The sequence below is a fragment of the Gasterosteus aculeatus genome, chromosome 6 (assembly GCF_964276395.1).
Source record: "Gasterosteus aculeatus chromosome 6, fGasAcu3.hap1.1, whole genome shotgun sequence".
Lineage (NCBI taxonomy): Eukaryota > Metazoa > Chordata > Actinopteri > Perciformes > Gasterosteidae > Gasterosteus > Gasterosteus aculeatus.
In genome coordinates this window covers 3,531,141-3,541,146 of record NC_135693.1, presented here as the reverse complement: position 1 = coordinate 3,541,146, position 10,006 = coordinate 3,531,141, and the positions used below count along the sequence as shown (strand labels likewise).

Below are 10,006 nucleotides of genomic sequence, written 5' to 3'. Positions count from 1 at the left end.
GCAATTATCGTCCATAATGCGATGTTACGTAAAAAACGCCACTCGTTATTTATGATCAACGATTAAATTGAGTTGCATTCATTTATTATGGTGGAAGGAACACCCCTCTAATTGAAACCCACTGTATGTAATATGTGATCGTCTCGGATTCATTCATATTTTTAATGAGTGCAGCCGAATGCCAACCAATGGCCTATTATTTATTTATATCATTAAAACCCCACTTTAACTCAGATGTTTTCGGCTGGCTTTATAAAATAAATATGTATGTTAAAAAAAACTATATATATACCCCTGTTCTTTGCCGGAAACAAATGAGAACGCATCCACGTTTTGAAGCCATATCACTCTGAACATGAATTAATAATTACGCCGGCTCCAAAACAATAAATGGGTCGCCTGCATTAAACATCAATCGTCTTTCTGTGATTTATACCGTCCGGTTTGAACCTGTCGGGGTCAATTCATGATGGTACCCAAAATTCTGCAGAATAAATCGAAACAGACGGAAGTTTCAGAAATGTACTTTTAAATGTCAAATGATAAACTATGGAGCGTTCGACTGAAGAAAATTGACTTTAATCGCGGCTAAATACTTAATGCATTTCATATTCATTTGTTTTCATCTGTATTTATTTTGTTGTATATTTTAATTAATTAATAAGTATTTGTATTGTAGGGAATCATGTCACAAACAAATATGCAGACGTAGGTGAAAAGACCCATTAGATAAACTGGATCACACATATGGTAAACATTATTCTACTGCAATGACAATACATCTGCAATAGTGTAAAAAAGCAAAGTGATTGCTGCAATCATTAGAACACGATTATAAAACTAATAAATGGTTTATAATAAATGGTTGATGAAAATGTGCAGTAATGGAACAAACCGCACTGTATCGATAGAACCCCACGTCAACCGACCGGATGGGAGCGCTCGTTTTGTTCAAGGTCCCAAACTAAAGCTTTAGAATAAAACACACTTCTGTGGACATTAGCTCGTGCGCATGTGTGCACTTGCCCACGGGGTGAGTGGGAAGCAGGTTGTGCTGCTCGCAGACAATTGATCTTGTCTTCATAAAGCTGTTAATCACTGCTTTATGAAGTTTGCGTAAAGCCTCCGAAGAGCTCACACACTCTTTAACCAAGTTTTCGGGCCTAAAATTGTGTCTTAATCTCGCGCTGTCTATTTGGCACTTTGACGGATGTCCCCCGCGCGCTAGAAAGGGGAGGGGGCAAACGTCTCCTGCGCTCACACTCGCGACCGCACTCACTACAGATAAGGACCAGAAGCTTGAGCAGAAGGAGCCGCATAGACGTAGAAGAGTCCAGGGGAGCGGCGCGTGGAGCGACCTCTGTTCCTCGCGCCGCAGCTGGAGGGGCTCTTGGACGGCCATGGACCTCAGAGGGATGCTGCACGTGGAGCCCATCAGCTTCGGCATCGACCAAATCCTCAGCAGCGTGGAGCAGAGCTGCATGCTGGGCGCGAGGATGCCCGAACCGGACTACGGACACGGGGCCTACTCGTGCGGCCCAAGCAGCGGGGGGGGCGGCGGCGGCTACACGTACGGCAACAGCGGATACAATGGCACCGGTGGCTCGTGCGGGATGGCCTCCTTTGGCGGGGCTTATCAAATGAACGTGGGCGTGAATTCGAACGCGACTAACGTGAGCTCCGCAGGGGTCATCCGCGTCCCCGCGCACCGCCCGCTGAGCTGCGGGAACTCCTCCGGGCCCCCGATGACCGGGAACATCAACAACCTGACGTCACTGACGTTCCCCTGGATGGAGAGCAACCGGCGCTACACCAAAGACCGGTTCACAGGTATCCATGCTATGATATAGAATATAGGATGTGTCACATTCAGTTCAATAAATAGAATCGATCCATAAATAGAAATACATGTACTAATATCATGCATATGATCATTTGAAAGACTAAACAATATTTTGTGAAAATACAAAAAGTTTGTGCGTGTACCAAAACATTCGTTATTGTAAATTGTATGTATCAACGTCTCCTTGCGTGCTTGCTTCTAGTTAGGGAATTAGTGATTAATGTCTCAATATCACGGAGTCATTAGGCACACATTTTTACATAAATATTTGGAGATAAGAAGTATTATTTTTCATGCTTAAAAATAATAACTTTAAAAAATGCTTTGACTTGTTTGCTTTTCTTCTTTATTCATCAACCTTTTTTTTATGAAAAAACGACACAAACCAGACTGTTATGTATACTTAAAATCAATGAATGAGAGTTCGATATGATTTAATGAATGAGGGAACACTTAATAACATATTATTTTTGTCTAAGCCTATAATCTGTATTATTGATGACTAATTGATTTATTTACTAATTTCTGTAAAGCAGCACCACTGTAGGATATTGGAGACTCCAGTGTATTATTGTTATAATTTCACGATTATTGGTACACAGGTGTTATGTAAATGTGTGTGTGTGTGCGCGCGCGCACGCGTGTGTGTGTGTGTGTGTGTGTGTGTGTGTGTGTGTGTGTGTGTGTGTGTCAATACTGTTATAAAGATATCTAGCATAATCAATTTTTTTAATTTGATCCAATATTCAGTTGAATTCAGATCACAGGTGCTCCAAATGTCTTAAATTAGGCCAATATAATAATTATTGTTGAAAAAATAACATTATGGTATAATAAATAAATCTGCTATTTACAGAATACAATTTAAAATATCTGTTTTGGGGATAAAAATGATAAAAACGTTGAATTTGAAAAGATAATTGTTGTAGTTTAAGAATCGGAGAGTAAACAATAGTCAACTTAAATATCTGTCAGCCCTATAGTCAATGCCTAATTGAACTGAATACCCGTTGTCCTCCCCTTCCTGTCTTCTCTCTGTCTTCTCCTGTCCTGTCCTCCTGTTTGGACTTGTCTTTTACCGTATTTTCCTTACCTGTCTTTTTCTCTCTTCTGTCCTGAATTTCTGTCCTAATTTGTCCTCACTTGAACTATCCTCTCTTGTACTTTCCTTCCTTTTTGATTAATTTTGTTTCTTTTTCTTCTCCTGAAAACTCTGTCCTGTCATCTGTCATCTCCCCGTCAACTCCTTCCCCCCTCCCTTCCGTGCCGCCCAGTGTCCCTCTCCCCCCTCACTGTGACGCGCCGCGTGGGTCACCCCTACCAGAACCGGACGCCGCCAAAGAAGAAGAAGCCCCGGACGTCCTTTACGCGGCTACAGATCTGCGAGCTAGAGAAACGCTTCCACCGGCAGAAGTACCTGGCGTCGGCGGAGCGGGCCGCTCTCGCTAAAGCACTGAAGATGACCGACGCCCAGGTCAAAACCTGGTTCCAGAACAGACGCACAAAGTGGAGGTGAGGTGGTCATTTTTTATTTGTTTTGAAGCTTGTACCACAGCATTGTATACCGTGCAGAGGACCTAAGAGGCTGTTTATTCTGGAGGCCCGGTGAGCTATCACGGGCCCTCTTGGGGTGTTTAATGGGCTCCGGGAGCCCCCTTTATTCCATGTTAGGACACCCTTTCATCGCAAGCTCCCTCTCTTTGGTGTGCTTCTGCTTATGTCTCATATGTGCACTCTTACGACAGTACACATCAAATAATACACAAATATTGACTTCATTAAAGCTAAAACTAACAGAGTTAAAGGTTCTGTTATTTGAGCAGTTGTAGAGCTGAGGTCGGGCTGAAGGCTGCTAAAGACAAGCTGTCGGTTTGGCTCAAATAGATCTTTGTTCACCAATCCGTGAGGCAGAAATGAAACACTTTGCTGGGGGAGGTTAGAGGAAACATTGTGCATTGTGAAATCATTTGTCAAAAAGGAAAGTGGTTAGTAAAGACACAAAATGTGCTTTGAGACTCTTTGAGGTCTGTTTAGATTTCACTACCAGTCTATTTGCATCTGTAGATTTTTCTACATTCACCAAAAGTAACCACCAACTAATGCCTTCAATACTAAAACATAACACTTCAGATCACTTTTGATAAGCAAGATGAACGGTCCTAATGCAACTAATCAACTGGATATGATATATGATATGATATATGGATAACTGATATATGCATAGTATAGCTTTTACCACCTTAGGTGCTTTAAAATGTATTTCATTTTGACAGACATCTTTAATGGTTGCTTTTTCCAAATACCCTTTCTCTCAAACGTTCCCTCATCACTCCTATTAATAAGAAAATAAGGTTTGTTCATATGTACCTATAGCCACTGAACTAAAAACCTGGTGAGAATTGATTTTGGATTTGTTTCTCATGCAGTATTTTCTGATTTATGTATTAATAAAAATAAGAAGAATTCTGAATAATTGACGTTTATCCAACAACATGATATCTGTTCTGCTTTCAAAGCAAATGTATTTCCATTGATATTGATGGAATTGTGGTTTAGTTTGCTTTGGAAATATTAACTATTCAATTCTCAGACTGAAAACAATTTAATTCTGTTCACTGCACCATCAAACCTCAATAAACAAAATCGTTAGTTCGTTATCTCTATCCTTGGTTAGTTTATAACACAACCATGAGAACACTGGCTTCTGGGAGTATACATAGAGAGCGAGCCCACTATATAACAGTTGTTCTTGTATTCCGATAAGCATTCATTATTTCACATACATGATGTGTGTTTGTTTCTCTCCGGTGTGCCACCGGCTCCTCGTCGCTTTTCCCGTCACTCTCCGCAGGCGGCAGACGGCAGAGGAGCGTGAGGCGGAGCGGCAGCAGGCCAACCGGATCCTCATGCAGCTGCAGCAGGAAGCCTTCCAGAAGACCATCAACCAGCCGCTGACCCCGGATCCGCTATGCCTGCAGAACAGCTCGCTGTTCGCCCTGCAGAACTTGCAGCCGTGGAGCGAAAACACCGGCAAGATCAGCAGTGTGTCGGCCTGCGAGTAGAGCCCGCCAATTGGCCTCTGAGTAGGACAGACCCGATCAAGGTTATCGGGTTACCGTTGGGCTCTTTTCACACGGACGCATGCAGGTGCTACAGTCAACAACAGCTTACTCAGCACCACCCATCTAATGGGGTCCACCGTCTGATCTGGATCTCTCCAGAGGTCCTACAGCCTGCACAGGGACATTCTGGGTAGATATTCCAGAGGCATTGTGATAAACAGTACGCTCCATAAGAGCAGGAGAAGAAGTCCACAAGAGGACGAGGACGGACGTGCATAAGTGAGTTGTGTTCCATAGTTAAGCTTTAAGGGACTCTGTGTTTCATAAACAGCATATTTTCATATTGTGTGTACATCAGCGTGTCTGTGTTTATCTGCCATGTTAATGGACTTTTTTTCACTCAATTGCAAAATAACAGAGCACTTGTTTTTAGCACATTTGTATATGAATTCAATATATGAACTCCATGAAGATAATTCACAGCAGGATAAAATATGGATTTGACTCCTTTTTCATCATTTAGGAAGATATTGGCTACAGGCTTCATATTTAGAGATTCTATCCTAATTCCATAGTCAAAGCACATTTGACCACAGTCGAATAGCCTACATTTCACTTTCCTATTGGACTGTTATTTTTTTACAAACTGTATTTTCTTATGTTGTGTGGAAGCAGATCTCCGACCTGTGAGCTGAGACCAAACACAAAAAAACACCTGTCTTGTTTGTGAGTTCATGCTTACAAACAATGCTGTTCATACTGACCACAATAACACATTTTTTTGGACACTGAAATTAATTTAGCTTCACCCTAAATTCAAAGTCTATCCATCATTTTCGACCGTATGTTACCTTGATTTTGTGGAAAAACTTTGTTTTTGAATATTTATTTCCAAGCCACATATATATTTGGTCCCTCTTGATTAACTTAATGGCATATAAATTGTTCCTTGTTCCCACCTTCAATTTTTCACTCATGGATTGTTACCGTGTGACATTTTTGATGATCAAGCACAAAACACAACTAACGTGACGTTAAGTATTATCCACAATATAATGACAATAAGCAACACGTCTCCCTTTTGAAGTTACAACACAAAAAGGACTTAAAACAAAATAAAACAGCCAATAGTCAGAACAAACGGGACGCAAAACTAATTTGATATACGGAACAAACCAAGGCGGAATTTGAGTGAAATACAAAATTAAGGGCTGGATAAGAAGACCTGCAATAACATACAATTTTGCAAATAATCATTAAAACTATGCTTAAAAGAACAGTGTGGGGCATTCAGGATGTATTGGCAGAGATGGAATATAACAACAAGTGTTTGCAAATAAGAATGGTGTTGATATTACCTTAAGAATTAGCCCTTTATATTGGCATAGTGCCGGTCCTCTTCACAGAGTCTGTCCTGTTAGTAAATCCAAACCCTGGCTCTAGATGGGGCCTTTGCACCCTTCGGCCTCTGTAGGTCTCCTTTACGAGTCCCTCTGCTGCATACCAGGCTGCATACTAACAACCTTTAGCGCCATTAAAGCCCCTTTAAAGGTCGGTGCAACAACCAAACCCAGGACACTCACCCAGGAGACCTCTGTTTGTGTCCCACATCACAAGACAGCATGTTCTTGTAACGCCAGGCACACCGTTACGTCACAGCCTTAAATGACATTACACTTGCATTGTTTCAAGGCACTGCATTTTTCACATTTTTAACCCTAATTGGTTTCGTGGCCTACAACCGTCTCACAACATTACCCACTTGCTCAACTTATGGTGTGGTGGTTAGCACTGTCGCCTCACACCAAGAAGGTCCCGGGTTCGACCCAGTGGCCTTTCTGTGTGAAGTCTGCATGTTCTCCCCGTGTCCATGTGGATTCTCTCCGGGTACTCTGGCTTCCTCCCACAGTCCAAGGACATGCTCTGGGTGTCAGGTTGATTAGTAACTCTAAATTGCCCGTATAGGTATGTGAGTGTGAATGGTTGTACGTCTATGTTAGCCCTGCGATTGACTGGTGACCAATCCAATCCAGGGTGTACCCTGTCTCCCACCCAAAGTTGGCTGGGATTTGCTCCCCCCTGCGACCCTGTATGTAGGGTAAGCGGTTTGAAGATGGATGGATGGATGAATTCATAAGGTCCTACTGCATAAATAAAGGATAAAGAAATAGCTATGTGTGAGACTGTTCTTTGTTTCCTAATAATTCCTGTGTTCCTTAATATTGAGAGAGGATATTCCCGATTTAAAAAGGGAGGTGACGTAAAAACATAATAACAGGATAATTACGCTATGTAACTTAGCAAGGAAACCTAGTAAGGACACTTAGTGAGGAAACTTAGTAAGGTAATGTAACAAGGGAACGTGAGTGAATAAATAACAAGCGCCTAAGTGAACTCTCTCATGAAACGTTACACAACATGCGTCAACATTTGATTTGGGTTTCATACAAACGATGGAATCCTAGGAGAAAGTCCTGTGTTTGTTTCCATACGTATTACTACACCATGTAACTTTCAATATACGCCGTTAGTATGTAGGCTACTCTATCACTGGCTCTGACCGAATGAAAAAAACAGTCGTGCTTTTCAAAAACGTGCAGTGAGCTCCTGACGACGGGGCTGTGACACGCCTCCACGCACCTCTGATGTTTGATTGTCTCAAAGTCCACCGAATCCGATTTAGAGATTCATTTTACAAATGCTTCTCCTTGTTCTGAAATTCCTTTATGTGAATGTAAACATAAATCTAATATTTTTAAGGAACCCAACCATCGCATTCATCCCCAAAAATGTGGCATTTAGAAGTACAAAGGCACTGGAGGGGAAAGATGACAAGAAACAGGTCAATCTGCAGGAGGGTTAGCTCCAAGATATAAAGAGGGTTTGTGTGTGTTTGTGTGTGCGTGTTTGTGTGTGCGTGCGTTGTGTGCGTGCATGCATGTATGTGTAAGCAGGGTGACACTGAGAAAATATTATTAAGATGTCTCAGTTTAGATTGTCATGACAGTTTACACACTACTGTACACAAAATACCCTCATGGCTCTTCTGTGTCTTTCTTTCTCAGACGTCAACGTCATGCAAACGTGTGTATCTTGATACATCTATAAATGTTTACAAAACATATTTTTTTGTCCAATAATTGCAGTCGGCAGAACATTACGCACTGAGTGTGTATGTGTGTGCGTGTGCATTTGTGTGTGTGTGTTAGTGTGGGTTTAGTGTGTGACGTGACATTCTCCAGGACTGCCTTCTAAAAAGTTGAAGAGGAATGTAAAGGAGAATTTCATCATCCACTCAGAAGTATCTAGACTAAGCTGCTGGAGTTAAGCTACACTGAAGCCTCCTGGAATTGGTCTAACACACACACACACACACACACACACACACACACGCACACACAGACACGCACACCCTGGGGAGAAAGCATGGTCCCTCACCAGAGCTGATAAAGATGAAGCAAGTTGAGAATATACTTCCCACACTGCGTGCCACATAGTTTTGGTATAGTTATTCCGTCTCATTATTGACACAAAGAATGTGTAGAAATAAACATGAAAAACTGTTCATGGTTGGGCTTTTGAACTTTCCTGTTTATATGTTTATTTTTAACCACCATATTCCGTTTTCAGAAACTGGGATAAGCCCTTATCCCTTTTCATGAACCTGAAGCTGTGAAAACTGCAGCTGTACTCTGAGAGAAACCAGGATGCCATTGCATAGGTAATATACATTTATACCCATTTCTACATTTGTACCCTGTCTCTTGCCCGAAGTTGGCTGGGATAGACTCCAGGCCCCCGCGACCCTGTGTGCAGGATAAGTGGTTTGATGGATGGAATGATGGAGATTGGATTTGAGCGTATTTATTGACTATGTCTCTGTTATCTGTGAAGACGAGTCAATCACAATAGCCCGCCCTAAAGCATAGCCTGCTTTATGGTCTACGTGACTCTAAAGGCACCATCATTTACTAAATCCACATCATGCTGTATTGAAAAATACTTGAAAACTATAAATTGAGACCATATGCTAATCCCTGTGGGAAAATTATTACAGTTTTTGCCCATTGCTTGAACACTATAGACACCGGCTTAAACAAAAGTAACATAACTTGAAGTTGTTGTAACTATACCTTAAACAAAGTATAACCATACCTTAAACAAAAGCGCTGCTTTGCACTTAAGTTGCAATTCTGTAACACACTTGCTCCTTTTTGCAACACACTTGCTCCTAGACACTACAAACTATTTCATATATAAGACACTTAGTTCAAAAATTAAATCTCAGGGTACCATTGGGAAAACACATCGATTCAAAATACAACACACATTGGTTAATTGAAAAGACTTAGACACACACCTGAAAACACTTACTTACAAAACTGAGCACTAAACAGCCAGCTACAAAAAGGCCCCAGTTGCAGTAATACGTTTTGAGAACTTTGCAAGCATGGAGGCAGGGAGAGCTAGAGGCAGAGGACGAGGTAGACCGAGACAGAGGGGAGGACGTGGTCGAAGAGGCCACACAAGGACCATTATTTCGGATGACATAAGAGCAACTTTGGTGGACCATGTCATAAACCGTGGCCTGACTATGAGGGAAGCTGGGCAGAGAGTCCATCCTACAGTAATCTAAGCCGTTTCACAGTTGCATCCATAATAAGGACATTCCGACTGGAAAACAGGTATGTCTTCAACTCTATACTCCTCTTGTACATCCACAATATGTATGTTTTTGTTAGAGAATCCTGGACATGGATGGAGCTGTCCAGCCACATGAATGTATTTACATTGACGAGGCTGGATTCAACCTTAGCAAAAGCAGACGACGAGGACGTAATATAATTGGCCAAAGGGCAATTTTGCACGCCCCGGGGCAGCACGGGGGAAATATAACATTGTGTGCTGCCATAAGTCTTCGAGGGCTACTGCACCATCATGCCAAACTGGGTCCCTATAATGCGCAACACATAATCACATTTCTAGATGCACTTCATAATGCAATTGTACAAGATGGACCAGATCAGCCCAGGTTTGTTGTTGTCTGGGAGAATGTTAGTTTCCATCGGGCTGCTCTGGTCCAGAACTGGTTCACCAACCA

At 41.9% G+C, this 10,006-nt stretch overlaps 1 protein-coding gene across 1 annotated transcript; it reads left to right on the top strand.

The window, feature by feature from the left end:
• The first annotated feature begins 1,279 nt into the window (after positions 1–1,279).
• tlx1 (T cell leukemia homeobox 1) lies at positions 1,280–7,075 on the top strand. Its single transcript, XM_040179118.2, has 3 exons — positions 1,280–1,830; positions 3,118–3,355; positions 4,695–7,075. Exons 1-3 carry the CDS (start codon positions 1,401–1,403, stop codon positions 4,903–4,905), a joined length of 879 nt encoding a protein of 292 aa, XP_040035052.1. The 5' UTR covers positions 1,280–1,400; the 3' UTR covers positions 4,906–7,075.
• The last annotated feature ends 2,931 nt before the right edge of the window (positions 7,076–10,006 follow it).

Bases quoted from the DNA above. Each gene is read 5' to 3' on its own strand.
- tlx1 (XM_040179118.2), top strand. From the start codon at position 1,401: ATGGACCTCAGAGGGATGCTGCACGTGGAGCCCATCAGCTTCGGCATC. The intron at 1,831-3,117 runs GTATCCATGCTA...CGTGCCGCCCAG, and splicing joins CACCAAAGACCGGTTCACAG to TGTCCCTCTCCCCCCTCACT. The intron at 3,356-4,694 runs GTGAGGTGGTCA...CACTCTCCGCAG, and splicing joins AACAGACGCACAAAGTGGAG to GCGGCAGACGGCAGAGGAGC.